This window comes from Sparus aurata, chromosome 22 (assembly GCF_900880675.1).
Source record: "Sparus aurata chromosome 22, fSpaAur1.1, whole genome shotgun sequence".
Taxonomy (NCBI): domain Eukaryota; kingdom Metazoa; phylum Chordata; class Actinopteri; order Spariformes; family Sparidae; genus Sparus; species Sparus aurata.
The window spans coordinates 27,479,368-27,498,611 of record NC_044208.1 but is presented as its reverse complement, the minus strand read 5'-3'; the positions used below and the strand labels follow the sequence as shown (position 1 = coordinate 27,498,611).

General features: G+C 47.4%; 1 protein-coding gene across 1 annotated transcript in view; it reads left to right on the top strand.

The window, feature by feature from the left end:
• Positions 1–19,244, top strand: part of LOC115573857 (forkhead box protein N3-like) — an 85,500-nt gene that overhangs the window by 11,266 nt on the left and 54,990 nt on the right. The window contains 1 exon segment of the mRNA XM_030404903.1: positions 15,388–15,987. Within this exon segment, the coding sequence (XP_030260763.1) occupies positions 15,406–15,987 (582 nt within the window). The 5' untranslated portion in view covers positions 15,388–15,405.

Genomic DNA, 19,244 nt, shown 5'->3' with positions numbered 1-19,244 from the left:
CGTCACTGCTCACACACACACACACACACCCGCAACAACATAATATGGCACGCTGTCACTTCCACAGCGTGATAGCGGCATCGACTCAATCAGCCAAAATGCACCCACCCCCCGACACACACACACACACACACACACACTTACACACACTCAACCCTGTTGTCAAAATCGCAGCCGAAAATAGAGAGCAGAGGGAGCGATGGAGCAGTCATTTCCCTGAAGATCCATTCATGTAAAATACTGTTATTCAAACCTCCCTCCCCCTTATTCAATAGTCTTATTCATCTCTCTCTTGACTGCAAAACCAAACACGCCTTGTCTTCTGCTTCCCAGCAAGAGCCTTTGTGCCCGCGCACACACCAGCCCTCCAACGTGTGTGTGTGTGTGTTTTCTCCGCTCTCCTCCACGAGAGGAATGTCCTTGGCCTGTCCGACCTGCGTGCTCCCACTGAGCCCTCCGTCAAACACCTGGGGCGGGCTCTCCCGCGCCGCTCCAACCAATCGGCAGCGCCGGCAGTTAATGACATCAGTTAGCGGAGGATCTTTAGGACCGGCCCCTCGAGGTGATTCGTCTGAGAGAGAGTGCTCTTATTGTTATGATGATTAAGTGTTATATGAAGGGCTATCAGAGGAGAGCCCCTTAATGAAAGTGGAGCACAGAGAGCAGAGGCAGCAGCAGCGGATGCGGCGGCGGCGGAAGAGCTGTGGAGAGCTACAGAGGGAGGCAGGGAGAAACTGAGCTCCGAGTACAGAAGCGAGAGAGGAGGATGGTGGTGGGTGTGTGGGTGGGGGGGGATCAGGAGAGTTTAAGGTGGGAGAAGACAGAGATGGTGAGAGGAAGGGAGAGCAGGAAGGGGAGCGCGGGGCTGAATATTCAGCAGCTGTGTCCAGACTTGCTGACTCTGGGTGTTCATGCTCTGAATGTGGCATGAGAGGCAGACGCAAGGAAACCGCTGTGAAAAGAGCAAAAGGAGAAGGAGCGGAGAAAGAGCGAACAAGTGCATGTACGGGGGGGGAAAGAAAATGCATACAAATGTGTGTCGGATTGTGTTCTGGTTTCTTACGCGCGCGTGCATCTGTGCAGGAGTGCAAGCGTGAGTTTCCCCTCGCTGTTCTGTAAAAGAGTGGAACGCCCTGCCTCAGAGGAAAATTCCATCTTCAGCTGCTCCTACGCGTGTTGTAAATCATCAGGCTGGGATGTCCAGTGCATCCAGTTGTTTTGTGAATAAGTGGGTCGTCATTTAGCCTGTTTTTCTTGTATCCAGCGTTCCCTTCGGCCCGTGCTACATTTTTACTACATTTCCCAGAATGCCTCTCGACACCCCCCACTCTTTCCCCCCACACTCGAGAATGTGCCTTAACTTGTTGACTTTCAGCTGCTGCTGTGCAGACGTCTCCAGAGTTACAGCACAAATTCTTCTCCAGACTAGGAGAAGTTTGTCGCCACCTTTAAACACGGCGGGTCTTGCGGTTGCAGTGCATTATGGTCCACCATGAGCGCTGTCAGCGGATACAAACGCGCGAGCACGGCTCCTCGGCGATGGAGGGTTCAGCTGGAGAGCTGCGGTGTCTGATCGTGTTTCACAGGCTTGTGCACACTTACAAGAACACGATTATGTAAACACTGAAGATCTTACTTTTATTTGCCTGTCTAGTCGATGTTTTGTCTCCACGGCTCAGCTTCACTTAAGAGCAGGGACTGAAATTAACTTTTAAAGTTGGAGATGAGGGACGGGAAAGCGAGGTGTGTTTACATGTCACGAGCCATGACACTAAATAGATGGTTAGATGGGATGATTCTTGCAGGATTTGAGGGTCAGGTTCGACTCGATATTCATTTGAATGTGATGCGTGTTGACATTGCTGTGGTGCCAAAAAGTAAAGATAGGTTGAACTTGGCTGAACCGTAGCTGAAACCCCAAAACAATGCCACCCGGCAAGGTGCTGTGCTGGCAAATCAGATAGGTGCAAGCACCTATTCTTGGCAAATAACTTTGTGACACGAATGCTGGATTCCTGCTGTCTACCCTGCAGTTGTCTGGAGAGTTAGGGTCATAGATGAGCACCGGCCGAGGGTGAATATCTGTGTATTCCATCAAATCATGTATAGAAGGCATTCAGCTATGTCATCTTGCACAGAAAGTTTGTGGTGGTGCAGAAGTCCTGGGTTTACATCCCGGCTGGGGAAGGGCCTCACACGTTCTCCTCATACATGCATTGGTTTTCTCCACCATCACAACACTGTACATTAGGTTTATTCCCCAGTCAGTGCTTGACCAGACCAAGGCCCTCGCTTAGATCCGGAGTTGCTATCGTGTTAACAGCACCTGCCGCCTCCCACCCACAACCACTTAACCCCCTTTATTTTCTCCTAGACCTGCTCCAGTTAGCTCGTCTTTAAGTGGGCATGTTTGTGCTGTGCTTAGGGTTAATGTGAGAGTGGGTGTGTCTTTGAGTTCGTCCGCAGCCAACAGATGGACCCTTCTCAGTTTATCCAACAAACCGTTACTATCACTGGCATTCATTTGGCAGCGGGCAGATGGAAACTTCAGACTCTGCTCCGGAGTGTATGTCAGGCAGGATTGAGAGAAGACGCCCGTAACACGAGCTGCGAGCGTACAACAGGAGGTTTGAAATAACCTTCCGAAGTAATGCGGCAAAAGCTAAAAGGGATATAAAACTGTTGCGTCGGAGCTCAAGCAAAAAAAGCTCGATCGTGTTCCGCCGTAATAAAAAAAGGCAGCAGAAGTGGAGCCAGATAAAAGTTTCCCTCCTCCTTCCTCAAGAAATCTCCAGCTAACGAGGAAGCTTCCCCCCCCATATATATGTTTTTTTTGCGCTGGCAGCGAGGATGCCAGCCCCCCCACCTCTTCTCCCACACATCACCCCTGGCTAAAGGAATGTAGCGGAAAACGAGGGACTCGAGATAGAAGATCAGAGGCCTTAATACGAACCACATTGTGCGCGTTGTTCTCCTGTTTCCCCATCTCCTGTGTTCTCCGCATCAGGAGTGAAACAGCCTTTGATGAATATCTACAAAGAGATTTGAGACTTATAAAGAGCGGCAATTTAGCCAGGTATGTTATCTTAAGCCTGGTAATTTGGGAATTCAATTCACTCATAGGGGGAGTCGGGGGAGCCCGTGGTGTTTATCAGGCCGACTAGCATCGGGTCGGTACATTGAAATGGAGAGTTTCGGGGGCCTATCTAATCAATGACCGACCGTATCTTAAGACTGGGGTTATCGCATCTCTTATCCCTTTTTATTCATGATTCTTTTTCTTTTCTCCTGCATGCATGTTTGCGAGTGCGAGCTGTGGACTGTAACCATGGATCAGGCCCCGTCTCTCCCCTGAGTTACACATCTAATCACGGCGCCATCATTCCTCATCCCTAATTCTGTTGGCAGGGCCTGTCAAACAGCATACGCTGAAAGACGGGGTGACTTTGAAATGCTGCTAATGACCCTAGGATATAACTACCCTCTCTCTTTTTTTACTCCCCCTCACTCTTCCTCTTTCTTGTCCACTCCTGTCATTTACACTCGCGGTCAACCTCTGTCTTGCTTCGCCGCTGCTCTCGGGACGGTGCTGATTAGAAATAGCATGGAAGGAAGGCAGGAAGAGGACACGTGGAATCGCATTTTCGAGAGATGAATCAAAGTGGATGAGGGACAGGCTGAGGAGCAAAGTCGTTAAGAGGTTAATGCGAAGACTCGAGCTTCCGTCCAAATGTTATTTAACCTTTATTTAAACCGGGCAGCCCCACAGATTAAAAAATCGGCTCCATCAAGAGAAGCCCCGGCCAACACGCAGCATCCGGACAAACATAACGGCGAAAGCGAAACACACAATCGAAGCCACATAGCCAAGAGACTACTTTATAAGCTGTCCAATAGGCAACACATCAGCGTCGGACCAGCAGGCTCTCTGCCAAACCTATTTAAATCTTAACTAAACAAAGCAAAGACAGCTCCTTACTGAGTCCGCCACGAGAACCTTCATTAACCGTGTAAACTCTACCCGGAGACTCTGCAGCCAGATCCACGAAAAGAGGAAGCAGGAGAGCCCGAATCAGCTCTGAACTCAGGGGACGGATAACAACAAGTCCTGAGGGGGCACAAACAGACATTTATCAGAGATGTAAGAACAGAACAGAGTACATGTGTCGACCCAGAGTGTACATTTACTGTATGTATTGAGCTGTAGTGGTGAATAAGTGGAGCAGTGGACTTCGGGGCGGCTGTCAGCTCAAAGCACTGGAGGTGACGCTGATGAGAGACCGGTGCTACGGTGGCTAATGCAGGAAGGGCTGATACGTGTTCATAATAAACAACATAATCAAGTGCTAGCAGGAAAAGACTCAACGTTACGAGACAGAACTTTTTAACTGATTCCTCTACCCAGGCTTTTTCTTTTTCCCCCGTTCAGCTTCGATTTGAAACTTTGGTAGTCCGTCTGAGCTTTAACTCTGTCGTACGTATTTTATCCTGATATATTTTCTTTTTGTGAGATGCACACAGCTTAGAGCGCATTTCCAACACGACTCAAACATTCGTAGAAGTCTGAAAATCAAAAAAAAAACACACACGTCTCACATTATCTCAAACATTTCAGGCTCAATGCCCCCCCATGTCCAGAGGCCTCGTCCAGGGCTCGAGTACGACCTGTTTGGAAGGTATTATGCTTACCGTGCATGTTTACCGTGTATGTTTAGCATGCTAGCATTAGCTAAATAGCACTGAGCACAAAGTACGAGCAGGCGATGGCACTCGATGAACACTTGTACCAAACTTTGTGACTTTGTGGGGGATATATACTGGTGACGGTGTGATACTTAGGTTTTTGTCTTTCTTCATTCAACTAAAGAGCACAAAGTTCTTATCAGTCTTTAACTTGTTTGATTTGAATCAGAAGTTGGTCGGCCAAAAATGAAACGAGACCATGAATCTGACCCGACGTGTTATACCAGTTTTGGATAGCTGACAGTTTTTGAAACTGCGTGTTACGGACACATTTTTGCTCGGCGCACAACAAAGTTAAGATATTTGGCATATTTAACTTTGTTTACAGAATGAGCTGTTTGCAGGCGACCTGTTGGGACTGTGCAAAAATATTCCGATCACTAGCTGCGATCACATGCTTTGAGCGTTGCCAGCTCAAAATAAACTTATAAGCATGTAATGTTTTATTTAATTGGATAAAAGATGCACTTAAACCTCTCGGCGAGGTGCTGAAACATGCCGTATGAAGAGCGAGAGCTCTGCGAGTGTGATTCCTCGTGTCGCTTTTCTCCCTTTTCTGGCCCGTTTGTGAGTTTGTAAACAGCCTGAATTTTTTTGTTTTGTCAGCATTCAGCACGCGTTTCAGTTGACATAAGGTATCTTGTGCGGTGTTAAAAACAGCTTGTAGGAGTGGGAGGGAGGAGTGAAGGATGTAAGCAGAGTTGTATCATCAGCAGAAGCGATGTACGTATCGTCAGCAAAGGCAGGCCGGAGAGGACGGTATAGGCATCCTGACAAACTGCTGCCTCACTCTCCCGTCCTTCTCCTCGCACTTTTATCAAATTCCCCTTTTCTCATTGCTCAACAAGAGCACTTTTGTGTGTGTGTGTGTGTGTGCTACAGTCGCCTCTCTCAGCCAAAGGTGAGCTAATAAACTCCTCGATCCTGATATCATCCGAAGCTTGAGCCTGCGCTTGATCAAAAAAAAAAAACTTCTATCGCCAACTTTGAGTGAGCTCATTTGCTTATTGATCCCGATCTCCCATTTCAGCCAAATTTGCGCAAAAAAAAAAAAAAAAAAAAAAAAGAGCAGAGGGAGCCGGAGCAGCCAGAGAGGGCGGACCTTTTTTGGAACCGGACGGGCTCTTCCAGTGGTTGTTGCCATGGTTTTTTGTTTGTCGGGACAAACTGTCGGCCAGTGGCTGAGAGCCTGAGCTGCTGTTTGTTAAAGATAAGTGGAAAAGCCAGAGGGGGGGGGGAGAGAGAAAGAGGGAGACAGACAGACACACAGAGGGAGCACTGCTTCTTCTTCTTCTTCTTCTTCTTCTGCGTTTTGACTCCAGGACATCCAGCTGAAACACACTCACCACCTCAAAGCTCCACCCGCCCCTCAATGTGGGGATCCCGATAGATCACGCTCCCCCTCTTTAAACAGTTCACCGAGCCTTTCTCCTCGGGTTTTTCTGACCCGCGCCCCTCCCCGCCCGCTATCAAAGCTCCATTGGCTGCTTTGATATCGTACAGTGTTTCTGGCAGCCTCCCTCTCTCTCTTTTCTTTCACTTGCTCTCTCTCCGTCTCTCTTTCCTTTCCCACAATATTGTAAAAGAGCAGAGAGCGCCAGCAGGGACCTGCTCACTGTCAGAGAGAAAAGACAGGGAGGCCTTAGAGGGAGCGAGGGAGGAACGGGGGGGGGGAGGAGAGGGAGGAAGAGGCGGTACAGTGAGAGAGAGACTGTTATCTTTCTATCATCATTACTCTTCTTGTTGGCATCTGGTAGCGTTTGGTCAAATCTGAACACAGTAATATATCTGCTGCCTGTAACAGAAGTCTTTCAGAACCTCGTCGAGTCTTTTCAGTTCAGCTTTTTCAGCGAAACAGCTGCTCCGTGTGCGAATCGTCTCGATATAGAACCACTAAGCTCATCGGCTAATTTAAGCTGAACAACAGGGTTTTTTTTTTTTTGGTTTTTTTTTTAAATGCATAAATGTTTTAACAGGAAAATTCTCCAACTGCTAAAATTAACTCGGGCTCGCAAACAATATGCGAGTCACAGTTTCCCAAAGTGACGTCTGCAGACTCGAGGAACGCCAGAGACTCTTCGTTTACCGACACAAGAGAAGCAGCAAATGCACCATTTAAGAAGCTGGAAGCGGAAAATGTTTGACAATTTTTTCCTGAAAAATGACTTAAACTATTGATCGAATATCAAGACAGCTGGAAATCCAATCATAAACTGTTGAAAGAGGAATAATTCTACGTTTCTGGGAACGGTTCACTTCCAAGAGTCAAAGGAAAAGATCTCTAATGTCTGTGTGTTGGTTTGTTGGGTTTGGAGCTGTGGCTGATTAGCTTAGCTTAGCATTAAGACTAAGAAGAGGCTAACAGTTAGCCCGACTCCTCGTTAGAAAGTTGTCAAACATCACTTTTAAAGCTCAATAATGGGCACAATTGATCTCATTTAACACAACTAGGCACATGAACATTTAAATGTGTGATTGCATTTGGATAAAATGAGATACGACATGCTTTATAAAGACTTGTCAAAAGTTTGACTTCTGTGATAACAAAGTGTTTTTAGAGCGTTCTGCTTCTCTAACAAATGATCTTCAGCGCCGGTTCTCCCTCCGGCTTGCAGGAGAACATTATCCAGAACAACGGCTGGGAGTTCGGCTACATTCGTCATTTTTAACCGGTACTAGCAACGATCAGTGCCGGTAAAACTGAGAAACCAGCAACTCGTGTGTTTTGTACGTCAATCGCTGTTTGCTAAAAGAAGCAGATCGAGGATTTGTTGTCTCTCTCAAAATCTGCGTATTTTTAAAAAGATTGGAACCGGATCCAAAACAGAACCTGGCAGTAGCGGCGATGGAAATGTTATTTTTCCAACACATACAGTCTTAAAGCTGCACGCGGTCCCGACCCGGACTGAGTCACTGAGAAAAAGATTGGACCGGCCGAAAGAGCAACCGAGCGAGCGAGTGGCTGAGTGAGCGTGCTCGGACGCGTGATCGCGTGTGCTCGCGGTGTGTCACGGCCATTACCATGGAGGTCTGGAGCCGTCGGGCCTGGGCTTTTTTTAAGCTTGACCTGACTGTCGCAGTCAGACCAGCACACACACACACACACACACACACACACACACACAGTGCACACACACATTATATCCCTGCACTCCACCATGGGACCTCCAGGCTGCACACATACACACAAGTCACCTTCAAGTGTTCACATTCACAACCTCAGTTTGCTTTTGTGCACGTGTGTGTGTCTGTGTCTGTGTGTGTGTGTCTGTGTGTGTGTGTGTGTGTGTGTGTGTGTCTGTGTGTGTGTGTGTGTGTGTGTGTCTGAGCCTGATTGTTGGCCGTCCTCAGAGAGCGAGGGTGAGCGTGACTTCATGATCGCTGGCTGCTGATGAATCATACCAAACTTACTCGGTGTTTGCCTGATGAATGTCTGTTTGCTTTGTTGGTTAGCCTACTTTGGAGAACGGAGGCTGTGTGTGTGTGTGTGTGTCTGTGTGTGTCTGTGTGTGTTGTCTTGAATTATTCACTGACAATATTTGATTTTCTGGCACCATACATTACACGTGTCCTTCCTGAGCGCTCGCCTCTTAGTTACTGTGTGTACCTCGGCTCCTTCAGTTTAAACAGTGCGCTGCTGCTCTCGCTGCATCGGCAGTGGCCCCATTGATGTGTTCTCTGCTATCATTTTTCAATTTGAAAGTTCTGGGGCTCCAGCTCCCCTAAATACACTGTATATTATGTGCTTATTATCTGCTTAGTTAGTTTGCCAATAGACAGAGGGGGGGGTGTTTAATCCTGGAGTAGGAGAAGCTCTGAACTCAAACGTATAACCTTACGGGTGCAGACAAAAGGCTTTTTTACCTATTAATATATATCTATTAATCTATATGCATTAGAGATATGGCTGGTTTTGTACTTTGGACCACATGTGTTATAATAGAGCAGCAACTACCTGCTGTTTTCATCATTGTCCGACTGATTCATGTCTTATTTAGGCTGTAAAATGTTATAAAATCGTAAAAAAACAAGTAAAATAAAAAAATAGCGACGTCTCAAAAATTGCTCGTTTTGTTGGATCAACTGTCCCAAAAAAACACCCAAAAGATTTTCAATTTTACAATGGCATAAAAACAGAGGAAGATCTGCCAACCCTCAACATTTCAGAGGCTGGAATCGAGCCACGCCGCTCTCTCTGGATAATAATGTCAGCGTGTGAGTCCACCACTTTTTGCTCCAGACTGAAATATCCCAACAAATATTGGATGCCAAGGCAATCGAGAAAATCGTTTCTGCAGACAAATCGCGGCATCCCCAGAGGATGAATCCCACGGACGCTGGTAGTCCCCCTGACTTTTCTCTTCTAGCGAGTCGAAGTTGTCGCCGTTCCAGCGAAATAAGTCATCGTCTACTAGATGTCGTGGCGCAGAATCTGGCGCAGACATTCGTTTACCTCTTAGGATGAATTTTAATAACTTGGGTAATCCTTTAAATTTAAAAATAGTCTTTGATTTATGACCGAATACCTGTGAAACTCTGCGGCATTTTGTGTTTGGTACTAATTATCTACTTTTAGCATGTCAAAAACTAAGATGGTGAAACTTGTAGATAAAATACGTGTCAAGCATCAGCATGTTAGCATTTTAGCTTTAGCATTTAGCATCTCAGAGTCTCACAGAGCTGCTAGCATGAGTTTCTGGTGGTACCAGTGAGGTGACGAGGCGTCCTAACATACCACAGCTAATTGATTCGGGGTGAGAGTCACAGGAACGTTCATGATGCGATACTCAAACTATAAACATCAAAACTCAGATGACGTGATAAAAAAATATACTGTATATTAGCATAGTAGCAGCAGTGATAAAAGGTTCATTTCCATCCTGAATTATCCGTCTGAGCATCTCAAGTCTGTTAAATCTGTGAAAATCAAATTTCACTAAAAAAATTCAGCAGCAACCTTCTGAAAAAAAAAAGAAACAGAAAATGATCTGTAAATTGGATTAATCAGTGAATCATCCCGCACTAGAGTATATTAAACCACCACAGACACTGATGAATATTTTATTGGAACGAGACTTTTGTAGTTGGTTTTTCTGAATGTGTGCTTGTCCAGTTCAAACCAGTCCAGCAGCGCTCTGTGCAGACCGGATCGGTCCTCGGAGGCGCGCGGGGGGGAGGAGGAGGAGGAGGCGAAGACAACCCAGCGTGTTGCCAGGCAGCCGAGGGGGGTCAGGAGCAGTCCGCCGGGACGCCGTGACCCCTGACCTCTATTCCATAACTCTTTGCTGCTGCGGATGACATAAAAGGAAGACACAGTCAGACCTTATAGGATGTGATTGGTCCTGCTCTGCTTTTCCTTTAAAGCCCTGTGGAACCCTGATATTTGTCGCCAGGGAGAAGCAGGAAATACCGGGAAAAGGGAGGGGGGAACGATTTCACGGGCTGGAAATGGGGGAACATCACAAGGCTTCCTACAAACGGTGTTGACATATATGTAGCAGGAGTTTATTATTTCCCTGTCTCTGAGAGACTTCTCATTTTTCCCCCCCTGCTTTCTCTGTCGGTCCTTCCTCTCTCCTTCCATCCATCCGGCATATGTGTAGGAGGGATAAAGGTCGTCCTTTTGTCATCAAAACTCCAGATTAGTTTTGCCTCGGTGCATCTGACTCTCTGCTTTATCACTGTGGCCAGAGGAGCCACAAGGTTCAGCTCACCCCCTCTGCAAAGTAATAACTCCTACCAGCCACTATTCCATTCTTCGACACACTATCTCCTACACTACTATTACTACTCCATTCTGGGGGTAGGGGGGATTATTTTCATGGCACTGGCTTTATTGGGCTGTACAGCGGAGACTGACAGGAAAGCGAGTAGCAGGAGGATGTGACACGCAACGTATGTCATGAGCCGCGATCAAGCTGACAAAGTTGTAATAGTCGCTTTGAGTCCGCCGAGGCCCGGAGCGGAGCGTGCAGACGCTGACAGCGCGTCAAGAGCCCCCCCATCTTGGTTTTATTTTAATATTCCTGCATCGATGCGGCGTTGGGTGGCTCTGTAACGTGATGACGAAGAGGGATTTCTTCTGAAAGTCAGTTTGGCTAATATTGGAGCAGGCTCCGGGCACAAGACAAGCGAGATGAAGTGCGTTATTGAAATGTTTCTTCTGGCTTCTGCCTGCGAGTCAGACAGAAGAAGAAGAAGAAGAAGAAAAAAAAGAAGCCAACGAGGGGGGGGGGGGGGAAAGATCTTCTGAGGATTACGTAAATGTGGCGTGTGATTTAGACAAGTATCTGCGAGAGAGAGCATGAATGCAGCGTTGGATGATTAGGCTGTCAATTAGAGCACACGAGTTGGCCGACACCCTCTCTCGGCTCTCAGAGGAGGTTTGCTAACCTTCTCCCCTTTCTGCAGCCTCTGCAGCCTCCGGTCGCTGAGGCTGCAGAGGGTTTTCCGGCAGGTCAGAGGTCAGCGGGGTCACATGGAGGCCAGTGACCGTCTTCAGAACGAGCACATTTTCTGGGCTTTTGAAGTCTTATCTTTAAAATCTCAAACACAAACAAAGCACCTCGTCTGAGTTCACTGAAACTTGAGAGCCGGCTGTCAAATAAGCATCTGTGGCGACCTCTGATCGGAGGACGGGCCGTGTGATTCTGAGTCTCACCCTTTGATTTTTTTTTCTTTTTGTTTTTTGCAGACGACAGCAGGGTGTATTGATATATTGATTTTTAGAAATGTTTTTCTTTTAAATGGCGCACCGTTGTTGGCCGAGGCTCGATCCAGCTGGAGCCAAGCGGCGCAGCGAGGACGAGGACCTTTAGCTCCGTCAATATCTTGTCAGACATGCAGCGACAAAACAAAAACAAATTTAGAAAAGATTTCTGGTTTCGGATTGAGGTGAAATTTGGGTCGGTTGCTTCCTCGAAAATTTAACTTTTCTCAAATTGCGATGGTGTCTTCACTCTCAACTTTAGAAATACTCAGGGTCTGTTTAAAAGCTTTTTCCTGCAGGTTTCAGCTGAATCACACTCTTAGTTGTTGAGTTAAACTCATTGTTTATGGATGGAAATGAGGGCTTAAAGGAGCAGTTCAACATTTTCAAGAAGAGAGGATCTGACAGTTGTAGCTCGTAATCGATCTTGAGTCTTTGCCAATCTCACGATTCAGTTCCAGTTTCTTTGGTGTCCAGATCAGTTCAGTGCAACTGGAGATTGAGATAAATGTTCTGTGGATGTTTCATTTTAAAAAGTTAACAGCATTTATGAATGAAATGAAATCATTTGAATGCATACAACAACAAGAACGAGAGGCGGGGTTGTGCTCCAGTGTGTAATTAACGCAGCCTCTCTGCTGCACTTGTAGCTCCGGGTGAAGCCGCCGTTGTTCAAAACGCCGAGCGATCGCAGGGTTTTCTGAGGTGAAACAGACAGTTTAGCGTACAGTTTCTTCTTCACCGCTGAGTTTGTTTAAGTTGTTGAGTTGTGTGTTGGTCGGCTGCTCCGCTCCGTTCACGTTAACGTCTCCAAGTGACGGCCGTGTTTCTTTGATAACTCTGCAAAACAATTCATCCATTTTCAAAATGATTGTAGTTTCTTCTGCTGGTTACGTCTGAGTTAATCCACTGCCATCATTTATATTAATGCCACTGAAAAGAAGGCTGTTTCACTCGTGGAGGAAGTTGAAATCGGTCATTTCCAGCCTTTTTGTTACCTGGCGGACTCTTACAGAAGCTATATTCATGGCAGCATAATAACAGGAACAATCCGACTTTAAGTGTGCCACCAGCCAAGCGGTCAAGAACGGCGTTTCAAACGGAAAGAAAGCCATTTGCTCTAATTGAATGGCGTCCGTTTGAAAGTCCATGTTAACAGGTTAACAGGGGTGCAGAGAGCAAACAGAAGCGGCGTGGTGCCGGGGTCACAGTGACAACACGACACACACACACACACACACACACACCGCAGATTACGGCTGCTATAAATCGCATCGGTATGCACCGACACTTTGATAGTGTGCTCACAGTCCGATGCACACACACACACACACACACACAAACGCAGAGGGTGGGGGGGGGGGGAACACATGCACACGCTAAGCCAAATGTGGATATGCCAAACAGAGATGAACACAAATCAAAACAAAGCATGCAAACACAAAGAGATCCAGAGAATGAAGACGACAGAGAGAATAGCACAGTCCCATCTGTCAAACAAATGTGAGGATGCTTCTCACACACACACTCTAAACACACACACACACACACGCACGCACACACACACACACACACACACACACACACACACACACACACAGCAGGCATCATTTAGTCTGAACTTGAGCGATATCTGCCTTTGTCCTTTAGCAGTTGGTCCTGAGGGGCCGCTGTAGAAGTTGCATGAAAGTTTGTTTAGAGCCGAGCAAGTGTGTTAAGCTTTATGAGAGCCCATGGGAGACGTGGTGGCACACACACACACACACACACACACACACACTCACACACACGTACACACACTCAGGCACGAGGCTTGGGCGGCAGCTCGCACTGGCCCCAACCAACAGTGAGGAGTTTGTTGTCATAGCAACAGTAAAATGAGATGACTTTACTGTCAGCCGTAATGTTTCATGGCCCCCTTGCCGCTATGGCAACATAACAAGGAGGAGGAAGAGGAGAGAGATGGAGAGGAAGAGCGAGCATCAGAGCCATCTCTGCCTTCCAGTCGGACTCCCACCAGGAACAATGTCACCGCGGTGCCCTCGCCTCCTTCTTAAGACAAACACACACCGTGACAAGCCGCCGTAAACACACACACACACACACACACACACACACACACACCTTGAGAAAGCCTGTCAAACGCCCCTTCCACCTCGCCCATCCCTTTGATTTCTTGTGCCGACTATTTTCAGCTACGGCGCTATCGTCAACCGGGGCAATTTGAATTCATTACGCTCAATGTCAATATTGGTGCAACAACGCCGCACCTCGAGACAGGTACAGCTTGTTGAATGAGCGTATACGCGCTGTCAAGAAAAGTGTGAGGAGTGAAGAAGAAGAGGAGAGGCGATCAAAGACGAGCAGCTCTGTTGAGAGAGAGAGAGAGAGAGAGAGTCGGATGGAGCGGTGGGGGGTGACTATAGGCTGGAGCAACAGCATAGCAGCTATACATCACCAATTCTATATTTAGCTCAGTCCTTCCACTACAGCCTATCAACACTGTTAAACAGAGTTTATCGGTGCCGGTTGGGAAAAAAAAGTGGGAAAAATAAGGGAGACAGACGCACAGAGACGGGAGAGAGAGGGAGGGGGAGAAAAAGAAGAAAGAAAGCATCAGAACGAGAGAGAGAGTGAGAGAGAGAGGAGCCGAGTTGTTTTGCTCTGTTGCCATGGAGACACATCGGCCGGAGCTGCAGCGAGCTGACAGTTGTCACGGCACGGCGGGTTGCCATGGGTGACAGCTGTCAGTCAATCACGCAGAGTGAGGGGACAGATCGGCCGATGATCACCTTGGATTAGAGAGCGATCGCGCCACACAGGGGCCGGCCAGAACATATCTGGACTTAATCCTCGTGTCCTAATGGCGCTGCTTTCTGGTTCGTGCGTGTGTGTGTGTGTGTGTGTGTGCTTCCACAAATGCGTGTGTGTATTCAACCATGTTTGCATGTCTGTGCACGCTTGCAACCTTTTTGTAACCCCCCCCCACCCCCCTCCCTGTTTTGCGAGAATTTGTGTGTGAATGCAAATGTAGCTCTGCACTCTCGCTTGCATGTGTGTCCATGCATCTGTGTGTGTGTGTGTGTGTGTGTGTCCAGACTCTGAAGCATGTTCACAGGGTGAGAGGAGGCAGATTACATTTCGCTGTGGCTGCTGCCGCCCGGGTCCTTCCCACAGCTGTCTGTGCTAGAGGACAATCAAAGTCCCGGTCTGCGAGCCTTCTGATTGTGGTTGTGATACTCGGCTCCAGTCCCCTTCAATTACCGCGCTCTGCCTCGCGTCTAACGAGCACAGCGTTGCTCTTATGTTTCAGAGAATAATGGCCTGATTAGAATTGGGCTGGATTTGAACTCGCTCTAATTTGTTGGGGGGGGGGGGGGGGGGGGGGGGGGGGGGTTGTGTGTGTGTGTGTGTGTGTGTTTTTGGCAAATCTCCCTGATGATCATGATCATCTCTACATCGTTCCCCTGCTGTGGGACTGAGTCTGACCATCAGACGTTATTCGCTCCAGCACTTAAAAGTCGCTTTACACTCGTCCATTGCTCCGAAGACAATAGGCGATAAAGCAAGGGGAATCGTCTCTGCGACCCAACAACTATTAGACCCTGAACGGTACTCGAGTGTGTTATGACAGCAACTCCGTGTAGTGTCAATACTTCTGCTGGTACACTAGTAATTACAGGGTGGTTGTACAAGGCAGGATTTCCTCAACCAATGAAGCACTAAATTTGCCGTCCCGGTCAGAATTGGAGAGAAAGCCCCGGAGTAAAAAAAATGATGATGTATGCTTTTCCCCGTCTCATCTAACGCAGTCTAATTGGGAGTGTGGTCAGAGATCGTGTTGCGTGTCTCCACCCTTTGGCCTTATGTGAGAAACCTACTGGATTTCATGAGCTGACCTTGTTTTTCTTTCCTCCCCTTTCTCCCCTCTCCAGGAGTGAGCCCTGGGCTGGATGGGACCCACCATGCCCCCCAGTAAGAAGGCGCAGAGCCCCAGTAGTGGAGCCAGTGCCTCGCAGGGTATGAGCCCGCCGTACCGGCAGGGGGACGCCGCCACGGCAGCATCCGAGGCGGAGGCGGCCGACCTCTCCCTGTCCCTGTCCGCCTCCTTCTCCAAGGCCGAGGACGAGGAGCTCACCAGCCTCTCCTGGCTCCACGAGAGCACCGACCTCCTCAACAGCTTCAGCCACTCGGGGCTGCGTAGCGTCTCCCCCCTGCAGGACCCCGACGGTCAGCACCCGCGCTCCCCTTCTTCCTCGTCCCCCTCCCCGGACGACCCCCTGCTCGGCGATGCACACTCGGCGTACGACTTGGCGGCAGGGGCGAACAGAAAACCGCCGTACTCCTTCAGCTGCCTGATCTTCATGGCCATCGAGGACGCGCCCAATAAGCGGCTGCCGGTGAAGGATATCTACGGCTGGATCCTGGAGCACTTCCCTTACTTTGCCAGCGCCCCCACAGGCTGGAAGAACTCAGTGCGCCACAATCTGTCGCTCAACAAGTGTTTCAAGAAGGTGGATAAAGACCGGAGCCAGGTAGAGACGTCCGTGTTTGTGTAGAGAAATGTCAGATGTTTGCTTGCTTCCCCTCAGGCTGAGAGCTGGGTTATTGATCTACAATTGGTTTTGTTAATTGATTGATTGGGTTGATTGATGACCTAATGAGGTGAACTGAGCTCAGATTTGACCCTCTGGTTCTTTGTGAGTTCATGTATCATCCTCTGCTTGTATTTCCCAACCCAAATGACCGAATTTAAAAATTCTGGTGCGACGACGATGGTGTGTTATATATCCTGTAATCGAACGTATTGATGAGTATCTCTCGGTTGGGTTCCTTCTAGATTCTGACAGTTTCAGCAAAGACTGCCTTGAAACACGAGACGCCCTGTTGTGTCCTTAAAGTAAAGATCAGCATCAATGACGTTAGCAGGCGTCACCCTTTTTAGATTTGATCTCCATTAGTCAGTTTAATGTCAATCTTGTGATTGATTGTCGCAGAAGGAGAGACTACTCTGCATCGTTTATCGACTTTAAAAAAGAGTGAGTGCCTCCTTCATTTGCCATAAATAGAGTCGGGGGTTCATCTGCAGATCAACAATCCACCGTTAGCTTACCACGCTGATAGATTTTTTGTTGTGCTGACCAGCAACTCCTTCTGTCAGTATATAAAAGTAGCAACCGCTAACTCAGCAGCTAAAGTGGAAAAATGAATCCAATTTTTTGCTTTACTTTTCATGTAGAAAATTTTTTTTACAGCAATTATCAAGCAGTTTTATGGACCACATTCGCTAATTTCGTTTAAATTGTGTCCTCAAAATGAATGACGTCAGCAGGCTTCACCTTTTTTAGATCTTATCAGCTTCAGTCAATTAAATGTCAATCTTGTGATTGATTGTCGCAGACGGCCCAGCAGATCAACAATCTACCGTTAGCGTTAGCTTACTGCGCATTCTAGCTACCGTGCATAGCGCTGACCAGCAGCTGCTTCTGTCATCGCTAACTCGGCAGCTAAAGTGGATAAATTAATCCAGTTTTTTAGATTTTAGATTTTTTTTTTACAGTAATTATGAAGCAAATTTAAAGGATCCCAGTTATAATCAATCTGTACAGTAATTGAGCTCAGCAGCTAAAGTGGAGACAACAGTAGTTTCTTTTGTTTGCGTGTGACAGTAAAACATTAGCTTAGATTATCTCAGCAATCAAAGTGTCTCCTTAAATATTAGGTTATTTACGATATAAAATGTATGTTTGAGGAAAGTAATCGAGCAGTTTTAAGTTGTACCAGCACCATTTTTTGTTTCCTCCCTGACACAGATTCTGACACCTCGGTGCTCAGACTTGTGTGCTCGCGTTTTAAGGAATTCCCCCCAGTATCAATATCAAAACAACTCTAATTTCAAGTATCGCAGTAATTAAGCTGGTTTGTCGCGCAGGGAAAGAGCTGTTTGATCTGTTTTAATCACACGAGCTCTAAACTCTTAAATGAAACACTGATAACATATTTCAGCGGCACAATCAGGCGGCGGTCAAACAAACAGCGTCTCGTGTACATATTAGTGTATTTGCTTCTAGTGTGATATCATTGTTCGCGGTGTGCAGGTGTTTCCACCGTTCTGTTTACATCCTCCTTGGATGGAGCGGTTGACGAGCACTAATTGGCTGATTTGACCTTCTCTCAGACGGTCTTTCCTCCATCGCTGGCTCCTTGTGTTGAAAATTACAAATGATGCCCGGCCCCAGTTCAAACTAACGCTGAAGGTTTTTTTGTTTTTTTCATCATCACTTTTCCATCAATCACGGCCTGAATACTTACACGGCCGCCACACGGTAAACACGCTGCCTATTACTCACTCTATCATGTGTGGTTATAAGTTATTTCACAGCCAGACAGTTATCAGCGGTTTGCAGGCATATCCAACTTGAAGTCAAACATATTCTGTATTTTGTCTACAGCTGTACCAGATTCGGCCTTATCAATAGTTGATGATCTCTGCTTTCATAGTTCTCTTTCGCTCAGACGTTCGGCGCTCCCCCAGTGGGAACAGCATTTCGCTTTTGATTTAAGCCTCGATACAGTCTTTTATACCGGCTTTCCTATCCAGATTTCACTCCATTAAAGACTCGGGGTAAACAGGGAACGAATCCCTCACTCAATTAGCGCTAAATTAATACTGGAGGATTTAATAACACAGATGCCAGCAGACTTTAGATTTCATCTTGCCCGAGGGTGTTGGGGGTGGTGGTGGTGGTGGGGGGGACAAACAGCCAGGATCAATGCTAGCTTTGCGTGTTTAGCCTGATTGAGATTATACTCGAGGATATGGGAGCTTTTTTATGCTTTCCTTGACCAGCGTGTGAACCTGGACTCCTCCTTTAGCGTGAGCTATGTGTGTGTGTGTGTGTGTGTTGAGGAACAAAATGGATGAAGGATGTAGAGGACATGATGTGTGTGCATGTGTGTGTGCGTGTGTGTCTGTGCACACACCCTCACGCTATGCTGTCATCTGGCCCTTGACTACAACGGCACAGAGTTTCTCTTGTATACATATCTCCATAGTAACTAGGTTGCAGTTGACATAAAAGTATGCTGTTGCTGTAGCAACGGGAAAACTGATTTGGCTTCAGTGACTTAGGCGTGTGTGTGTGTGTGTGTGTGTGTGTGAGAGAGAGCTTCAGATGGGCGCTGAGGTGCTGAGTGGGGGAGAATGAGTGTGTGTGTCCTCCTCTTGGGTTATATGCACATATGTACCGCGTGTGTGTGTGTTGGCGTATATACGTGTGTGCATGTGCGTGTGTGTGTGTGTGTGTGTGCAGCAGCATGTGTAGAGGTGATTTTGGCAAGGACAGCCTGTCTTGTCTTCCTGTCGCTGCACACCGTTTAAGACAGCACGCTAATTAACCCTTCAAACCTATTCACCCCCTCTCTCTCTCTCTCTCTCTTTTGCATGCACACACACACACACACACACACACACTCGAGGTTCGTCTCACACACAAACAAACACACACGCACACACTCTCAAGCATGCATGAATGCTTAAAGGACTCACACACACTCTCTCACACACAGGCGAGCGCTGTGTCGGTGTAGAAATGAGGGCACATCTCTGCAGACTCCTACTCTACCTGCCAAGTGCTGTGCTTTATCTGAAGCTGCAATTACAGAATCTCTGTAATTTTAGTCAGACTCCGCCATTCAAAGCTTTTCACTGAGAATATCTGCATGTGAATGCTCCGTCTTTCCTCCCGGCTTTGCTTTCTCCCTTACCTGTTTATGTCCTCTTTTTTTTTTT